The sequence below is a fragment of the Mycteria americana genome, chromosome 3, assembly GCF_035582795.1.
Source record: "Mycteria americana isolate JAX WOST 10 ecotype Jacksonville Zoo and Gardens chromosome 3, USCA_MyAme_1.0, whole genome shotgun sequence".
Classification (NCBI taxonomy): domain Eukaryota; kingdom Metazoa; phylum Chordata; class Aves; order Ciconiiformes; family Ciconiidae; genus Mycteria; species Mycteria americana.
In genome coordinates, this window is record NC_134367.1 from 53025367 (window position 1) to 53045364 (window position 19998).

The window sequence follows — 19998 nt, forward strand, 5'->3', positions numbered from 1 at the left end:
TCTGAGTTACATTATGATTTCCTTTGTATCAGTCTCTAACAGCACACTGGTTAATGTACTCTTGCATAATACAAACTATTCAAATAGCAAACAGAGCATATAGTTCGAAGTCAGATTAAACTGTAAAGTGTATTCTCCTTTTTTATTGGAAAATGCTATTTTAACGGTAAATTCAACATCTTGTCTTTGGATGCTTGAAGCACCCTGACCTGAACTAAACTATTCAAACTCTACAAGTGCCCAGAAGCCTGAGATCACAGTTGGCATTTTTTCCTGCTAGCCTCATACAGAGTAAAGAAAACTGATCGCCAAAATTAAGTGAAGAACCTTCCTTCACTCATACACAGACTAGTTTTTGTGTTCAGTTTCTAATCCAAGAAGAGCTGCATAGAAAACCTCTCTACTTTTTAAATCCTGTTCAGACTTGTGAATTTCTTTCCATGCATTTTGAATTTTCTTTTGAGGAAATCCTGGAACCTAGCTCTTTCCATTTGATTGCCAGTAATTTCAAGCTGTGAGCTATTTTTCAGGTTCTTTTCTGATGATTGAGTTAAAATTTGTCATTACTACTGAGCAGAATATTTCCTAGGAAAAGGGAGAAGTGGTTTTTGGATTGCTCCAGGCAGGAAAGAAAACTGAACATAAATGAGTATATATCCCAAGTAAGGGCTATATCTCTGTATGAGGAGGGGAGACTATCGTTATAATCTCTTTGTTGTGTTTTAAATGAAAATATGATTACTTGATTCAATTTCTCTGGGCCCTGATCTGGTAGATATTTGGCAGTGTATTTGGGACTTCCATCTAGAATTGAGACTCTTGCGAGAGCTTTCTTCTGTGTTTCCCAGTAGAATGAGACAGGCACTTCACCCAGCTCTGTGAAAGCTGAGGTGATTATGACCATGTCCACAAGTAGATCTCTACTATTGAAGTGTTATGGATGCCCTCAGAATTATGTGGCAGCTGAATAAAGGTTTGATTTTACTCACCTAAGTCCTGTGGTTTAAGGAGTCTAGTCCTGAGAGACTTGATAAAAGTAGCACAAATTCTGTTGTGGAGTAAGGAAGTCAACCTCTCTTAGAAGATGACAGTAGCGTTGTAACATGTAGGTAGACGAATGAATCCCTATTTTACTAACTGGTTAACTCCATCAAGTTAGTTGCTTATTGTGGTGTTCTTCAAGATAGGTAAGAAATACAAAGTTAGTAAATTTTAGAAGGGACTACTGTAATAAGCTGCTTTCTTTTCACACAAATGAGTTGTACAATCTTGTCTGGTAATCTTATTGCTAATTCTGCTGGTGAGTTGAAAAATTTACTTGAAGTAACAGAATTATTTTGTAGATGGAAACCCATCCTTTTATAAAAGCTTTTTGTTCATGGCTAATTACTTTCACCGATGCAGATAAACACTTCTTTTCATTCTGATCTTAGTCCAGCTTCCAGTGTTTCTCTTTGCCTTTGTCATCTTCCTGTCTGAATAGTTACAGAACGTGAGCTCTCTCCTGATAAGTTTTTCAGTATGGCAGATTCCAGAGACCTTAAATCAGTCTTGTAGCTGTCTTTCAAAATGTTTTCCAAGCTGAGGGGTACTCACTTCACTTGACTTGAAGACCTTTAGTTTGACTGACTAGTTCTTACAGCCCAAAGAATAAGAAGCTTCTCCAGAGAGCAATTTGGAGCATCAGGGTCAGGCTTCTGAATGGCCTCCTAAAGAAGGTGGTTTTTTGTATCAGTTAGGAAAACTAGCTGGCTAAGGCAGACATCTTAAGTTCAGCAGTGAGAAGACATCCTTTTGTGACATGTAAATGCTGTAGCTAGCACAATATTCTAATAAAGGTCTTGCTTGTTGTATTATAATGGTGTTAGCACTTCCCTTTTTCCACTTACTACTTCATTTAATTGGTTAATACACAGTCCCACTTGTCCTCCCATATAGTCAGCTGTAAGCTTACCTTCAGCTTTGCTGAACTGAATTGTCAGAAGCTAAATATATGCTTTCTATAAAATTTATGTAATATTTCCAGCAATGTCTAATTTAAGCAAAAATAAGGAAGGAAATTAGGTATTTAACTGAAGTAACTATAACTAACAGTTCTGAGTTTAAAAAAAAATCAGTTTTGTTAGCGTATCTTTGCGCTTATTTCTGGACAAATAGCATATGCTGCTATATTCCTCTTCTCAGTATTCTTTTATTATTCTTATTTTTAGGCTAGGCTAATGAAGTTTGACCTTATTTGTTTGGAAGTCAAGGCCAAGGCATTATCATCACTAGTACGATAGATGTATTTTTCTTTTTTTAAAGTTGAAGAAGACTGAACTGGATGTGTAGCAGCAGACTTGTTATTAAAATTTTACTTAAGTATGCTAAATAAAATTAATCCACACTATAAGCTTTCAATTTAATATTATAAAGAGGATGAACTTGCTCTATTAGGTTTTAGTTGCTTCACTTCTATTAGCTGCTTTGAGAATCCATCTTAAATTGTGTTTACAACAATTAGCTAAAGTGGTTTTTTAATAAGTCCAGTGCATACAATGTTAATCATCAGTGGTTAGTGAATTATTTTCTTGTTACTTTGGGTATTTGTACAGGATATCTTAATCCATTGTTTTGATATTCTATAATTTCTTAATCATAGCTTATCAAATAATATGCTCAGTTTTAACTACATAAGTTATAACCTGATAACACTTTATCACATTAGTAAATGCCACAATGATTTGAAAAGAATTACTTAAATTTTAGAAGCGTAATGTAAGTGGTGATGTCAGGAAATTGCTTCCTTCAGTCATAAGGTTACTTTTAATCAAATGTGCAGCAGAGTTTTACCAAGCTAGAGCTAAAAAAAAGTTTTCAAGTTGTAATACTTAATAAGTATGTATTTGTGACTATACTAAGACATCCATCAAATCACTTCATGAGTCATAGAAAATAAGACTGGAGGTATCCCAATACTCTATCCAATTTACAGACTTACTTTGGTAAGGGACCTTTTTAAATATTTCTTTTTTAAATATATTTTCATAAGTCATGCTTATCAAATTTCTGCTTATTGCCAGATCTTTCTTTTGGATTCTGTACACATGGTCCATGTCTTTAATAATGAGTAATGACCAAAACAGGACATAATAATTCAGCTGAGGCCTTACTGGTACTGAGCAGTATGTGAAGGTCACATTGTGTCATGAATTGATATATTCTATTACTTTTGCAATATGATGACATTATTAGAACATGCTGAAGTTTAATCTGCTAAACCTTTGGTTCCCTTCCTAAAGAGCTGTTGCCAGATCATTCTTCCATCTTGTATTCATGTATCAGATTTTCACCTTGTGTAGTGGGTTTTTTTTTCAATATTTACCTCATAATGTTTGTATGGAAATTAATCATATTTATTGCACACTATTGACTGAGATGTCAGGTTGCACACTATTGACTGAGACGCCAAGATAATTTTGAATTCCATTCTTTTTCTTTACAAGAAAAAGGTCAAGACTTGTTACATCTTTCCTTCCCTCTGTTGTCAAGGTTTGCTACCTACCATGTAATAGAGAGAAATTAGGGTTGTTTTTCTCACAACTCTATGTTGAACCTTAGCTTATGATGTTACCTGTTAGATATTTATGAATAGTTCTGGTTTTGTTTCCTTTTCTGCTGTTATTCTGGAAATTCAAGTTAATGTGATTGACTTGTAACTCTCTAGGACTTGCTGATAGTAGCTAATTTTGAACATAGTGGCTAGTTGAGTTCTGAGAGTAAGATAGGCCCAGGAGACACTGCTTTAGAGCCACAAGGGACGGGTAGAACTAAGACTGTAAGTTGTGGATTGTAGTCACAAATGAGAATCAATTTAAAAAATGCTTAAAAAGGGTATGTTTTTTGTCAATTTAACTCTCAGTCCTCATGTGTATGTAACACTTCAGTTCTCGCATATCCCTGGTTTTATTCCTCATCCTTGTTCTGTCACTGTGAGCTTCCCCAGATACGTGTGTGCCTTACCTGTCTTGCTGCTGCTGCCCAAGCCGCACCAATCCACCAGTATCTTTGTGCCTATTTCTTTATGTTGTCTCTTGTGGCTCCAATGGGATCCAGTCTCTGTTGGCACCTCCAGGAGCTACTAGTGGAGGATAGGACCTGAAAATATCCTGAGATAAAGTGGAATGGAAGAGGGAAAGAGCAGAAGTCATGGACTGTCTCGTGCTGCAGTGTAGGGGTTGACCCCCATGCTTCAGGCTTTTCTCAGTCCCCAGCATGCTTTCTTGCACTATTCCCTGAATATCTTTCAGGCCTAGCAATTGGCATTCACTCTCCCAAGACCTGAGAACTGGTTTAATTTATTTAAAAATGATTAGCATTTGTGACTCTAAGTAGAAAAACTGTTTATTGGTTAACAACCATTGTCTTGGTTTCTCCAATTCAAGTTTTCTGCTGTCAGTTACCTATTTTGATCTCTGGGATCATAGTCATCCTTCACATGTTCTTAAAGATAACACTAACAGCTCTGAGATTTTATTTTTAAGGGCGCTTTTTTTTTTTTAGATTTTATTTTTTAGATTTATTATTTAGGGCAAATTTCTTCAAGATGAGTTATTGTGGGGGAGCAAAACAAACAAACAAGTTTAACTATGTAATTGTCAGCCTGATTTTTTCTTAATCTAATCTGAATTCTTAACCTTTTTAATGTTAAATAGGCTTAACAGTTACCCTGTTAACTGTTATGTTCAGTTTTACTTAAATTCAGATTATACTTGTTCTGAATCTTCATGATATATGGATTATTCTCTTTAGCTTTACTTAGTGGAATAATAGAAAATTTCCCTATTGCCATGTGATAATCACTTTATTTTATTCTCTCCTTGCTCATTATGTATGTTAAATTGACTAGAGATAGAAAGAGGAAGTATCACTGTTGTGGCAAGTATGTAAACAGGAATTATCTTGAAGATGTATATATGCATATTTTTGTCATGTGAAGACACTTAATTTCAAAAAAATGCTACTGTATCCATCTCAGGATGATGGCACTCCCTTAAAAATGGATCTGCATTAGGTATTAGTAATCCTATTTCATGTCTCTCAACCTGAAGACCATTGTTTCAGTAGATGTTCAGGAGTCAGGAGTTGCTGGTTCGTTTGCTAGTTTTTGGCTCATCAGTAAAAGTTTCTTTGGTGGAGTCTGGACCAGAAATGCATTTGCATTAAATGATCTTCCCTGTGCCTGGTGTCATACAGTTCTCTGGAAACCAAGTTTCTTTCTCTGATTCTACCTCCCCACCCCCATTTTTGTGGTGAGCCCTTATGTTAGAGAATAAAGAGTGTTGTCCAGAGTTACTTTATGCTCTGTTTTTCAGCACATCCTGAAACTTTCAATCTTCCAGGACAGTTCACTGCAAAGTTCTTGATATATCTTTATCGAGGCAACAGTTAATATTTTTCTCTAGGCCTTTGAAGGAGTCGGCTTGTTCAGGCATGCGGTTGACTTGTTCATTGAAGGAAGGCTGCTGCGTGATGGCACTAACAGTACAGAAAGATCTGTACATTGTCAGTAAGGCTGTTCTTTTCTCAGGAGATGTGTGTGAAATAAACCAAAGCTCTTAGTCTTCTGAACTTTTGAAGATCTAATTGTAGTCTTGAAGATGAGCACCAGTGTAATTTTTCTACATATACCCACTCCATTTGTGTCCTGTCAGTTGCTAATACCCTTACTTGGAAATGCACTTTGTTTATTTTTGTCTTTTGCCTTTCTTGCACTTTCAGCTTGGAACAAAAAAAAATTCTGAGTGGTGGAATGACAAGGCCATCATGTCTTCTAATAATACGGAATGGGTTTTTGAAGGCCACAGTAGTAATAATCAAATCAATAGATTCTGGAGGTATTGCCATGCCTAGATTGATGGCTAAGTCTCATGCATTATACAAGTCTAGAATTATTTTGGGTGTCTGGATTTAAAATTGTTGCATGGCTAAGAGGCCAATTAGTACTGAAAAAACAATGCTATTAGAGCAGTTCTGGATATTACAAGTGCTTATACCTCAGGGCAGATTCCATACCATGAGCCCTATGATCAAGTCAGTCTCTGATCATAGTTTTTGCCTGTAAGGTTATGTTTTAGACTCATCTGACACCACATGCAAAGCTTCATCTTTGTTACCTACAAGCATGGCTCACCACTTTGCATTCCAAGGAAGCACAGTTTTGCCTGGATTTCTATAGGACTCGTGCATTTCTGGAAAGCATGAATAATGAAAAGTTTGTTTGTGTAGGCTATCCTTTTTCTTTTCCTGTCTGGGAAAGAAAAATCAAAACCAAAAAACCCCCCTCAGCTCTTTGAGCAAACTATTAATTTGAAGCAGTTAGGAATAGTATCTCCAATTTACAAATGATACCAGCAGTACTCTATAAATGTTTCCTTTTTTCATTCAGAACCAGTGTAAGGATAGTGTCAGACATCAGGACTTGAATCAGGACCTGAAGAAAATGCTGGTTTTCATGTGCTCAAACATTTCTAGGTTATATATTGCTGTTGGCCATCTCTTTTGATGAGAAAGATTACACTGCATTTAGCCTACTAAAGATTTACTTGATTGGGAATTCCCAAAAAATACACAGAAGGAAAGCAGTTGACAGAGAAAATTATTTCTTACTAGTTCATTACCACTTCTTTCAGATTCAGGTTCTTTGTGTTTGGAAAAAGGAACTGGAGCTATACTCAGATTGCTCTATCTTTGATTCAGTCGTGAATATAGCTGAAATGTGTGGGCATTGAATGGAAGATCTTGGCAAAATCTGGGACTTGGCTGGCTGGAGAGAGGTTAGCCAAGATAGTATATCTGAAAGGATTCCAGCCACTACCAAGTGGATAATCTTTCTTCTAGTCTCATCCTAACAGTAATGAGAATTTGGACAATAAGATCTGTGTTTGTATACATTACCCTGATAAGAGAGAGCAAGAATATAAGGTAAAATGCTGGTGCCAAGGATGCATTCAGTTATATTGTCCACTGTCTATGTCTTGATTTGAAAAATTGCATTGTACAAAGATAACTTATTTTAAAATAGTAAAGAAGCCGTGCTAGTCTAGAAAATCTTGTACTGGTTGGCTGAGGCAACATTACGGGCCTGTTCTACATTTGGAAAAAATCAGACCTGCAATTCAGCATGCACACAGATCTAATGAGAGTGAAGAGCTAGCTACATTACTGAGAACGGGCAAAACCCATAGGGAAATACTTTGGCCTTCAATGTGTCTGCTGTGTGCCTGGGTCCCCATTTGAGTGCTGTAGATAATGCCTAAAGAGTCATATAGTTACAGCCTGTGTAGTTCTGCAGTAACAAGAGTGTTAATGCATGAGATGCTGCCTGAGAAGGTTCACAAGTAATTGCCCATCATGGGATTTTTGAGTAGTTCTATCAGTTAAAAATCTGTGGAAATCTGAACTTCGTTTAAGCTATTTCATAAATAAATAAATGTATTTAACCTATTGTTACAGGAAATGTCTCTAAGTCCATAATGAGTTAGCACTTACAGTACTCAATTAATCCTGAATTGCTCTGTTTTCAGATATTCAGTTAATAATACTGCTGTTACTGCTGTTATAAGTAATACAGCTTACTTAGTGACTGTATCACTGAAGATTGAATGTGCTGCTAAGGATCAGAGGGTCAGCTCTGAGATCAGACCAGGTTGCTCAGGGCTTTGTGCACTTGGGTCTGGAAAACCTCCAAGGAAGGAGACTGACAAGCTCTCTGCACAGCCTGTGCCACTGCCTACTGCCCTCTTGGGGAAAAAGTTTCTGCTTACATCTAGTTGGAAGCTCTCTTAAGGTTATGGTGTGCTTTATGGTGTGCTTAAGAGGAGTGAAAGCTAAAAAACCAAATACTAATTTAGATATTTGAAGATAAGAGATGAGTAGTGGTTATTTTCCTACTTAAGGAGGTGATTGAATCCAATATTTTCCCCCATTGATCTAAGAGGACAGCATTGCACCCTTGAGAGTGCTGCTTTGAGAAATCCAGTTACTCAGTTGCAGATGCAGGGTTAATAGTTATCTAGATTTAGAGCTTTATCTTACCTCTTGAAAAGCCTCCGGGGGAGTGGATGAATCAGGTCTGCTAATTAAACAAGCCTAGAGGCTGCAGAAACAAGGGAGTGGAACAGGTGACAAGAATGGCAGAAAATACCTTGGCTTCTCTCGCTGGCTGGGCAAGCAGGTGTTGACAGAAAAATAAAGGTAGGGGTGAGAAAACTGTCAGCTTTTCCTCTTCTCACCTTTGACAGAAACGGAATAAATAGAACAACCTGTCTTTCATGTTTAAAAATCATTCCAGAAGAAAAATTTCATCAGATCCTGTTCCCGTACATCTTAGAAAGCAAAGAAAAAAAAAACCAACTCAAAAATAGAAAGAGCAAACATCTGTCTTCAATTGAAGTTAGAAGTTATTCTTTAAAAACAAAACCAAACCACTAACCCTTATTTTTTTATTTCCTTTCTGACAAAATCAATTATATTGGACAAATTAATATTAGATTTAATAGACTTTGTGACATGTAAACAAAACCCAACTGATTTTGTACTTAAGAAAATCACCATCACTCAGCAAATCCTGTTTATGTTGGAAAAAAAAGGCTCTGCTTGTGTATTAACACTCTGGCCAGGAAAGAATCTTTACTATTTTGCTCCAGCAGTATTTACTGAAACTGAATATTTCCATTTTATAGACAGGAGAATGAGGGTTCTCTAGTTTGAAGTGATATCACATAATCAGAATTAATAACAAAAATTGGTGTGCAGCTTTTGCTATCCAGGTCTGTTAGCCTGTGGTCACCTTGTGTCTCAAATGTTTTTACTACACCTTTCCTTAAAATCAGTTTCTTCTGTTTGCTTCTTCACATCTTTACAGTTTATTGTTTGGAACTAGTTATGAGCACAGAGAGATCGCAGGACTATGCAAATGATTTCTACATTTTCTAATGCCCACTTTGGCATATTTGGTATTGCCAAGCGTGTTTCAAAAAGTGATTATGCAAAAAAAAATCTTTCTTACGGATAATTTCTGGTCTTTATGGTTGATTTTTTTTAAAAAAATGCAAACAAACAAAAAACACTGTGCAACCGGACAGAATATAAAAAATCCAAATCCATCAAGCCAGTCTTATGATTTTTTTGTAACATGAAAGGTTAGAATTACTGACACTGGTAGTTCATCACATTGTAGTTGATGGTCTACTGTCAGGACTGTCGGTCAGTTGCTTTAGTTCTTTAGGCTGAAGTGGCTGATAAATCATTCTTCCAGTTTGCCCAATTCATTGCTGCTGTAGCTGCAACCTCTCCTGCAAGTGCTTGCTGTTGTCTTTGGCACTGCAGGTGGTTCCTGCTCCTCTTCCTCCTTGCCCCTGGATGTCATGGTGATCATGGATGTCAGGATGAGGCAGTCTGGAGGGCCCCTCCTACTTGCACTCTCTGGCCTCAACTCTCTGCCCCTCTGCTTCTTGCTCCTGCCCTGAGCTATGTTACAAGTTTGGTAGCGTGTATCTCTGTCTTAATGCACAGTACTGCAGTGATACTCATTAATCATGCAGTACCTTCAGACCTGAGAGCATGCCCTGGCCAATGAGGCAACCATTCTGCGTTATGTTAAATCTCTTGACTAGTAAATGAAATGTGGTTGGGGAGAACACTTCTAGGTTCTTGTCAATTTTCTTGGTATGAGATGCAGCCTTGTTGTTTTCTTGAATTAAGTTCCTTAATTGTGAATAAAGCAACAACACATTTCCAATGGTTTTTATTGTATTGCACTCAATACTGATAAGCTAGTGCAAAATTTACTCTAAAATCTGTACAAGCAGAGTAAGTTAGTTGACAATTTGTAGCCATATTTGTAAGTCTGAGATTCACAGACTACTTCTATTTAACTGAAGCTTTCTAAGGTTTATCTTCCTTTTAATTCTAAAGCCAGTTTATTTTCTCAACTCTCTTTTTAAACAGATGAAGCATGTGGAAGACAGATTTGGTAACAGCGAGCCAGAAGAAGTGCTTCTGCTGTGTCTGGGAATTACTTCAGGAGTTGGCAGATTGATCTTTGGCAGAGTTGCAGATTATATTCCTGGTGCAAAAAAAGTTTATTTACAGGTATGTCTTCACACTGTTCTGAAGGAATATATAAACAATATTCTGAAGGCTTTGGTTGCAGGTACTATTAAGTAAGCAGAATTAACTGACTGGAGATTCAAATTTGAGAAGTTTCAAAACTCTAGGAAATTCAATGTATGGTTTTTGATACTACGAGCCTTTGGTGCAAAGTTCATGAATCTCTGATTATTTTTTTTTTTCTCTTTCTAATGCTAAGGAAACTTGTCTACTACCTGCTGTCTGTTTTCAGCTGGGAATGAAAGAAATTGCTAATCATTAGCATGTGAGTGAGAAAAACTTTGGGGATTCTCTAGATTCTGCTTTTCCTGTTTTATCCCATGATTTCATAATAGTTGCAGGAAGATTTTTTTTTTTTTCCTTATGTTCCTCCATTAGGGATTTTAGATCTCTTTTCTTGGTCTTTGATAGGTGATAACTTGGTGTCAAGTATGTCAAGCGCGCCCTGGTAAAACCCTGGGAATGTAAGAGGTGCTTAGCTGAGGAGATTTTGCTGATTGAAGGGGGTTACTTGCAGAAAGAGTCACAGCTTCCAGAAATGCTGAAGCTTGGGGATGAAGGAGGATATACACTTTTTTCCCTCCACACTTTTATAAATGATATTTTTTTTAGAAAGTAGCAGTGTTACTGTAGATTTTTGGAACAGCTTTAGTTAATAACTTCCATGTTATTAACCACTGGGTGTTCCCGTTTTGTTGTTTTAAAATGAATAACAAGGGAGACATCTAATGGCTATTATCTGTACTACATTATTGAAAACAAAAATTCTTAGGAAAGAAGCATCCTTCTGAAGATGGAGTATTTGTTGCCATAGTTACATAAATTTAGGTTCCCTGATGACAGAGACTGGGCCTGTGTCTCATTCACTTGCACTGATTTAATACCTGTTGTTACACTTTCAGGAAACGTCAATATTAAGATAAAAAGTGGAAAGGCAGCATTGAGATGTTACACGTGATTTATAGAGCACAAATACCAAACTTGCAGTAAAACTACAAGCTTTTTTAATTCTTTTCCTTGAATAGCTAGAACAGAAAACCATGGACTTTTGTTTAGGGTATGAACTAGGATGCTTCTCAGTACTGTTGGTTTCACCTAGTTTTAAGCAGGAAAAACATGTTCACTTTTGCTAAGCCATGCCCCAGCATTTTCAGCTCTCCTGTTTCAAATCAGCATTTTTGAGGGAAAATGAATATTCACCTCAAGTATTATTCTGGATTGTCCAACAGTTCATACTGTCATCTTACCTCATGCAAAAATTATTTAAGAATTAATTTTGACTAATGCAAATGAAACCTCTTTCCTCTTAGAACTTTACTGTCTCATAATTGAATAACTTATGAGAGTTCTACCCAGCAAGTTCAACCTTCCTCTTTCTGTTTCTGCATTCTTTTTTACAGACCTGTTTTGCTGGATTTTGCTTTATAAATTCTATCTTTAGTAACAGAATGATGCATTCTGTCTCTTCTGGATACGAAGTTTAGTGATTCTGGTTTTAGTGTTGCTTTTACCGTAATATAATAATACAAAGAATCTGCTCAACAATATCTTGTTTAGAGTTTGTCTACTGATAACCATATTACTACTTAGATATAAACTCATCTCAAATAATATTTGTATTTTCTGTATCAGAATACACTGATAGAATACACTGACAGAATACACAGAACTGAGAATTTCTTCACCTCTGTCTTCCTTAAGTTCCTATAAGAACCCAGTTCTTCAGTGTTTCTGTTTCTATACCATACTTCAGATGCCTCACAACAGTTTTTCTTTACTATGCTAAATAAAGTACATTACCTAAAAGAATTGGTATGCTGTCCTGAAAATTAAGTTTCATCTAGCTGTCTGCTTAAAGACTTTTCCTAATGAAGTAATTTATTTGATGTCACTTATCCATCAAAAAATTGTGATGTCTAGTAGTTTTGAAGTGACCTTGTTTTTCTTTAACGGTCTACAAGTGACCAATGCATAATGCATATGTCTTGTTTGGAAAAAGTGTTTGTGCAGTTAGGTGGGATGTTGGTTTCCTATGCTGACATATGGATGGTGCACAAGCAAAACCCTTATGTTTTTTATTTTCTTTTTAATTCTGCTTCATTTTGCTGAAAGATAGTTTTACTCCTTTAATTTACAACAAACAAATAATAGTCTTAATCTAAGATTATAATACAAAATCTTTGTAAGTATGCATGGCTACAGGAATACAGCAAGATACCTTTATGTGGAAAAATTGAAATGAGACTTTCAAATACCATCTCTGTTGAATGCAAGCACCCTGAAGTAATCACTCATAATGCTGACATTTTTACTTAAATTACAAGAGTGAGGAGTCTAATTATAGTGTTATAGCTATATTAAACTTTTGATATTTTTGTGGCTTTCATTTGTGAAAAGAGCAGAGAGTAACTCTTCAAAAAATGTTAGTGCATGAGAAATGACCTTACATAATCACTGCAGGATAGTTGATTACAAATGCATTTTGAAAACTTGTGAAACGAGCAGTGGAATTTCTTTGATTGCATGTCACGACAGTTATATCTGGTATGTAACTTCTGATGGTGGTAATCCATGGAGACTGCTTATATTTTAAAGTAAATACAGGCAGACAATTTAATTCACTACAAATGCAAGAAAGCTCATCTGTTGCCTTTATCTTTGCTGATTTGATGCAACATGGTTTTGTATTTTTTCCTTGGTCCTGTTTAGGTGGCCTCATTCTTCTTTATTGGCCTGATGTCTATGATGATTCCACTGTGCCACGTCTTTGGAAGTCTCATTGCTGTCTGTCTCTTCATGGGCCTGTTTGATGGGTGCTTCATTTGCATTATGGCTCCTATTGCCTTTGAGCTTGTTGGAGCTCAGGATGTCTCCCAGGCCATAGGATTTCTACTAGGACTCATGTCAATACCTATGACAGTTGGTCCACCCATTGCAGGTAAGTATAGGTGTGGTCTGTAGCTGTAAATGTTTCTATGGTTGCATGACATTTTGGCCATATTTTCTGTTCCTACATCATATGCGGTGCACTTACATTGGAAGTTTTCTCAGTACGTGCTCCAGAATGTATGGTGAATTTAACTGCTGCTCATGGGTTATGAATTTACTGTACTCTTTAAAGTTTGCTTCAGTCTTTTTTATTAAGTTATGCAAATGTAAAACATTCCTCAAAAGAAAGGTAGGTTTCCAGTTGGATTGAGGACCTGACATTTTCCATGCTGTTGAGGTGACAGCCTATATGTTGATTGTGTTACACAAAGACTCCAAATTAGAATCTGAAAATTCATTGGACTCCAAAATTTGCTCATGCAAAAACAACGGTGAGGATAAAAGCTCGAGTCATTTTAATTGCTTATTATAAGTAGGAACACTGGCTTTTTTCATTCTTTGATGGGAGACTGACAAAGTACAAGTTTTGAAGATGAAAACTGGAAGTTCTTTGGGAGGTGGAAATAGCTTAAGCTATAATCCTTACCACTGATGATTTTCAATCATAATTTACTCTAAGGTCTTGTGAGTGCTACTGAAAGATACTTAGTAAGACATAACTGAACTATGCAGCATTATAAAGAACAAAATTTTAAAGCTAGAACAGCATACACTAGGCGCTTCCTGATCTGGATACGCTGTCACAGCTATTAATACTTAAATAGAATTTGATTAATGGGAGGAGTTTTGAGAGAGCAATTAGAGTGAATTGTTGGAAAACACACTTTTTAATAAGAAGCTACTAGGAATGCAATATATGCAGTATATCTATAATAAGATTAAGAGGCACCTTGATCAAAGGCAACTGTTACCAAAAGAGGGAGAATTTCTCCAAGTCATTGCAAGATTTAAGTGCTGGAGAAGCTGAAATGAGCAACTTTCAAATAGGAAATATGGTATGTGTTTTTAATGTTGGGTGCTAATTAAGCAGTCAAGTGGTGACATACTAAGTTCTTCGTTACTTGGAGTCTTTAAATCAACTCTGGAATACCTTTCTACCTATATACCTATATTTGGCCATCAGGTAGTCAGATTAGTGGTTATAGTAATTGCATCAGTTCTCAAGTTTCTGAATCCAAAGAAAAGACATCAGTTTTGTAGATTCCCGAGGCCCCATTATTTATCAGTAGTAAATTTTCTGCCTTTCCAGGTCTGCTGTATGATCACCTTGGCACCTATGACGTAGCATTCTACCTGGCCGGAGTCCCTCCCCTTATTGGTGGAGCCATATTATGTTTCATCCCCTGGGTCCATGAACAGCAGAAGTCAAAAGAAAGAGCAAAACCCGTTGATGGAGAAACTACTGAGAAAATGCTGGAAAATGAAAGCACTTTGGCGTCGGACACTACAGAAAAGCCAGTCAAAGAAATGGAATCTGGTTGTTGATGCTTTCTTTTCCTGTACCAGCCCAACCTTCTTCTACTGAAGCTGGATTTGTACTTTTTGGCTGAAGATACTATATGATACTGAAGAAGTTTTGAATTATTGCTCAAATTGCAAAACTGCTATAAGAATCTTTTATACCATTGAACTTTTTTTGATGAGTCATTGAGTTTGATTTCAAGCCACATTTTCAAGGTATTTGAAGTTTTGTGGCATTAGTGTGTACACGCGTAGTGATTCTGTGTGTGAAGAGAATATTTTTCTACTTCATCAGAACCTATTTCTGGAAGTGTGAAAGCTGGTTTTGGTTCACTGACCCAGGATTCTTCAATAACTTTTATGGTCCATCCAATGCAGGCACACCCATGGGTGTTTTATACTGGAAAATGTAGTAGCTCTTATGACTGATTTGGTTTTTTGAAGTTGCTCATGCTGTTTTACAGTCTTTTATAATCCTATATCATGAACATGAATATGCATCTTTTTGATTCCCTTAACTCCTGCTGAAATCATTCTGCATTAGACAGCTAAATTATTTAAACATCTGTTTTATTTTCTCTAAATACCCCAGCCTGCTCAGTTGGCTTAAACACTCACCTATTTTATGCATTCACCTTTTCACAGTAGCCCAAACAAAGAATGTTAAGGATGAAATTTTTGATGGGCACAGGTGTTTGAATATGTGCAAACTAAGCTCTGAGTGCAAACACATTCAGAAGTAAAGCTGCTGAATGATACTTTTTTTTTTATTTGCTGAAGGCAATACTGTTAACATATGTGTATATTTTTATTTTTTTCAGCTAAACCTCAGAATAGCTGATAGTTTTGAAATTGTACTGACAGTAATACTTTGGAGCAGTATTGTGAATTAGACTACATTTCAAATTATTCTGTTGTTAAGTTTTTTTTTAAATTCTTAAGAACAAGACAGCTTTAAAGGATACATTCGAAGTGCAATAATGAGTTGTTTTTAATGTGGAAATATACACAGGCTATTAAAATGGCATTCAACAATTAAAGATTTTTGCACTAAGAAAACATGCAGGTTTATTATAGGTCTGTGTTCAATTGTGTGTAGGATATAGCTCCATATTTTATTAAAATATAAAGAAATGTCTTTGCATGTCCTGTTTCTTGCTTAACATACTAAACCTATGGCCCTATTACTTATGTATTCGTAGGTATTATGCACTGTTTGTCAAGCAGGTATTTCTGAAAACCTCTTTCTCTGAAAAATATTTGAAAGCATAATACTTTGAGATGAAAACACTTTTCAGTTTATCATAAAACACTTCCAAGTACATTGTTTATTTGTGGATATGGATCAGCAATGCAGTGGAATACTTAATCATTCTTTACTTCAGGTCCATTCAATACCAGTAACTTTTGTTTTCTTGTTTAGAAGTGTCATAGCAAAGAGTAAACTAAAGGTGATCTGAAGACAAAATGCACATTTAAGTGTATTTTCTTAATTAGTAACAATACCTGTTCTTTACATAAACCACGGAGGCATACTGTTTTAAAATTGTCTTTTCTATTTATATTATTTTTCTTTCTCCAGAGTTGTAGTAAATTGCTCAGAAAGCCCATGTACACTTGTGATACAAAACATTGTATTAGCAATACTATTGCATAGAATGTTTACATCTATCAACTTACAAAAGTCCTTTAAATATAATCATGCAAAGCATCCTAATTATTGGAGACCAAAGCTTGTACCTTTTTTATATTGCAGAATTTCAATCCCCACTTTACATGAGTGAGGTTTAAAAGAATTGAATCTTAAAATGTTAGAGGTGGAGGGGGGGGACTTGGAGGTGTCAAAAAAACCCCAAACCAATCTGTAAAGCAGAGGTCCCTTTAGGTTCACTGGGACTTGTGCTTCTGCACCTCATAAGTACTTCTAAAAATTTCATTTAAATATTCATAGTATTGTTAATTAAAGTTACTACAAAATGCTGCCTTCATTACAAAAATGATGTTAACAGCCTATGCTGTTCTTGTCTGGAGTATTTCTGTAGAACATGTTACTCAGTATTATCTTCTATTTGGGCAATGCAAAAGGTGTTGAGAAAGTGTGGTAAAAGCCTCTTGTTTCCTATTGCTTTGTTATGAAAACTTAGTATTCATCACAGATCTTATATTTCATGTGTTTGAGTTTTTAACCAAAAACAAAGCTGCTTTTTAGCACTGGTGTAATTCGAAATCATTGTGATCAGGTATCTTGATGTAATTGTGGCATCTTCCTGACTTGCTGCTCTGTATCTATATAAATTATCTGGGACATAATATAAAATAATTGTTAGTTAAGTTTTAGAAATGATGCAGAAATAGTATAACAATACTATGGATTAATACCATTTTAAAAATGTATCTGTACATAAAAATCCAAACCCTCATATTTGAGTAACTAAAAGTGTAAATTATGCTCACGAATATGAAGGACAGCATTAAATAAACAAACAAACCAAAACCCAGAGACTTCAGGGAGAGGGTATGATGAGTGAATAATTGTTTAGGAGTGATTACTATGTTAAAAACAGCTAGTGAACGGGATGTCAGACAAGATGGAAGCAGAGTTAGGGGTAAGCAAGCTATGCTGGCATGATGATGTTGGAATAATGAACTTATTTCTGATGCCAGTGCTTGTTTTACAGCAATGCTAAAATTGGAAAGAAAGGCTTCAGAAAAAAATGTCTTTTCAGAAAAGGTAAAAAAAAAAAAGTAAATTGATGCATGAGAATTCTGTTAGCATCTTTACTGTTAGCTTGTATCTATGGGAGAAATGTCTAGTAGAAAATGCTCTTTATTGGACATAAGCATAAGAAGATTGTGTCCTAAAGCTAGATAAGATGCAGTTAAAATGAAAGTAAAGTTCAGACTGTTATTAGTGAGGCTAACTAACCATTAAGAAACTTATTTAGAGATATACTGGATTCTATGTGCCCTGAGGTTTTAAAAATGAGGTTAGCTGTCTCCCTTAAAAAAAAAAAACCCACAAACAAAAACCAACCCAAACCAAAACACAAAAAACCCAACACAAATAGCAATTATTTAGTACATTTATGGAAAAAAAAAAAAAAAAAGGAATAATGTAGGAACAGTTGCTATTCAGAAAACTAGGAGAGAAGAGCGCTCAATATTCAATTTTATTTTGACTGAGTAAATGTAAATAAATTTTCATAACAAAACTTAATTTTAGGTGTGAAAGCCCGTTCATGGGAAACCTGCTGAACTCATATTTTGATGACCTAATTCATGCCAGATTTAATCTTGTTGGGGGTAGATTCTAAAATTAAAATACTAGCGTAGTTCAAGAAAACCCTTAAATCCCTCAGATGTATCCCTCTCTTGAGAACAGTTCATAGAGTACTTTTCATAGAGTACATAGACATTGCTCTCCCATCCTGTAAACAGAGTAATTGTCTTTTTTCCATTAAATGTTCTCAGGGTAAGCTTCAGGAGAAACTGGGTAGAAAGAGGTTCACTTAAAATGGCAGTGTGAAATTTCCAGTCCTACTTGATGCTGTAATTTAATACACCAGATCTTGAAACCAAGACTAATTTTGAGCAAAGGGTTGGTTTTGCGTATGGCTGACACGTCTTTTCAGTAGGTGTGAGATCCTTGTAAATCTTAATATATTGAGCAAAGAGTCTGAAATAACGAAAACCCTTCAGGTTCTTATTTACATCTAAGCTATGCAAGAATATACAATGAATAATTAATAAATAAAGTATTGTTGGATTTATTCTGGCTACATGTTAAAGGACCTGTACAAGTCTCAAACGAAGACTTCAAATTAACACACTCTTAGTCAGAATTTCTTTCATCCAGATCTTTGTCTGTTCAGCATTAGCATTTAACATTTTTTTCTAAGTTTACTTTCAGCGACCATTTATGGACATTCCTGAATTGTTTCTCGAGTCAAAGACGACATAGCCATTCTGTGGCCATCCTTCAGGGTATATTCAGTATCAGATGAGGTAGACAACTGACATTTTTCTCCTTTGGGTCTTCATGTATGATGTCTGGGCATATACATTCCCCCCTTCCCTTTGGAGACACTGGATTATCAAAGCTGATGCACGCCATATTGGATACGGATAGTACTTTTCAGCCTTCCTTTCTCAAAATTCCTCCCTGCATTAAACCTTTGAATAGCCATAGCCTGATAGACTAGGCAAGTTTTTGTGAAATGGGAGGTTGAATCAACTCACAAGAGTGCTGAAGGCAGTTCTCACACATACTAGATGAATGCTTTGATCACACGCTTATGATGTAAAAAATGGACACTACCATTTTAAAGCAAAAATGCCCTACTTAGTAATTTTTGCATCAGATAGTCCATGCCAAAGGGACAGGAGATGCTTCCTTGCAGCCCCAAAGGAAGTATCTAAGGGTGGGAATCAATGCTACTATCCTTAGGCTCATCCTCACGGGTTAGTTTAAGCAGCTGGGCTCTCACTGCTGACACAGGGCAGCTCCCTGCTTCGCTGCTTGCTGCGCAGGAGCCCGCGCGGAGGGGCTCGGCCATCCTCTCTGAGCAGGGAGCAGGGCTGCTGCCTTGTCTGGGGCCTGATTCCCCTCCGGGGAGCTGGAAGCGTTACAGAAGCTGACTTTTAGGCATCTTAACTCTTCTGTCGGAGCTGACCCTCTGATATTAAAAGAATGTGTGTGTACGTATATATAAATACAATGTATTTTGACCAGGGCATACACAAACATTCTGCATTTAACTGCAGGAACTGTAGCACTGGAATGTGGGAGACAGCTGAGGAAGAAGTAGTTATTTTTGTTTGTGTGTTTCACTGTTGACAAGCACAGCACCATTACAGTTCCAGCCAGCCAGTGAGTTTCTAGTCACGTAAACTTTGGCGTATGTATGGCAAAGACAGTATGCCTTTTAGTCTTATATACATATTGTGTCACATTTTTAATGTTTCAGAACTGCATATGCTAAGATTAGAGTGATTTTTATACTAAAATGTGTGCTAATATTGGTAACACTGACATGTTTAAGTATCTTTATAGACATCATATTTTGTATGTTGTTTTTGATATTAAAGGATATATGTTTTGCTAGCCGCCTTTAAAGTTCTGCTTTGTTAGAAGGATAAGAAATGAATGTCTAATGTTTTTCATGGTGCTACAGCAACTGTGATCAGTCTCAAATTATTCTGAATAAAATGGTAGTTCTTAAGTGCCCCATTTGTTACTGCATGCATCATTTTTAGTCTTGTTCTCCTGTAAAACCTGTCATTTTTTAAGAATAATTTTGTGTTATATTCTGTTATAAAGACTTTTATATAAAAGCCTTTACAGCTTTTATTACCACCATGTTCCAATTGGAATGTCCCCATTACATTTGCTCCTAAATTAATATCTGGTGCAACCCATTTCATTCTGATGGCACTGACTATCCATTTTAAGACCAACAGTTTATAAACCTATACTACTGACTTCCAGAGTTACGT

The 19998-nt window shown here is 36.1% G+C and overlaps 1 protein-coding gene across 1 annotated transcript in view; it reads left to right on the top strand.

The window, feature by feature from the left end:
- Nucleotides 1–19728, top strand: part of SLC16A10 (solute carrier family 16 member 10) — a 79933-nt gene extending 60205 nt beyond the window's left edge. Inside the window, exons 4-6 of the mRNA XM_075498562.1 lie at nt 9991–10134; nt 12862–13090; nt 14291–19728. Of these exons, the coding sequence (XP_075354677.1) occupies nt 9991–10134; nt 12862–13090; nt 14291–14526 (609 nt within the window). The 3' untranslated portion in view covers nt 14527–19728. The remainder of the gene's footprint in view (nt 1–9990; nt 10135–12861; nt 13091–14290) is intronic.
- Nucleotides 19729–19998: the final 270 nt, after the last annotated feature.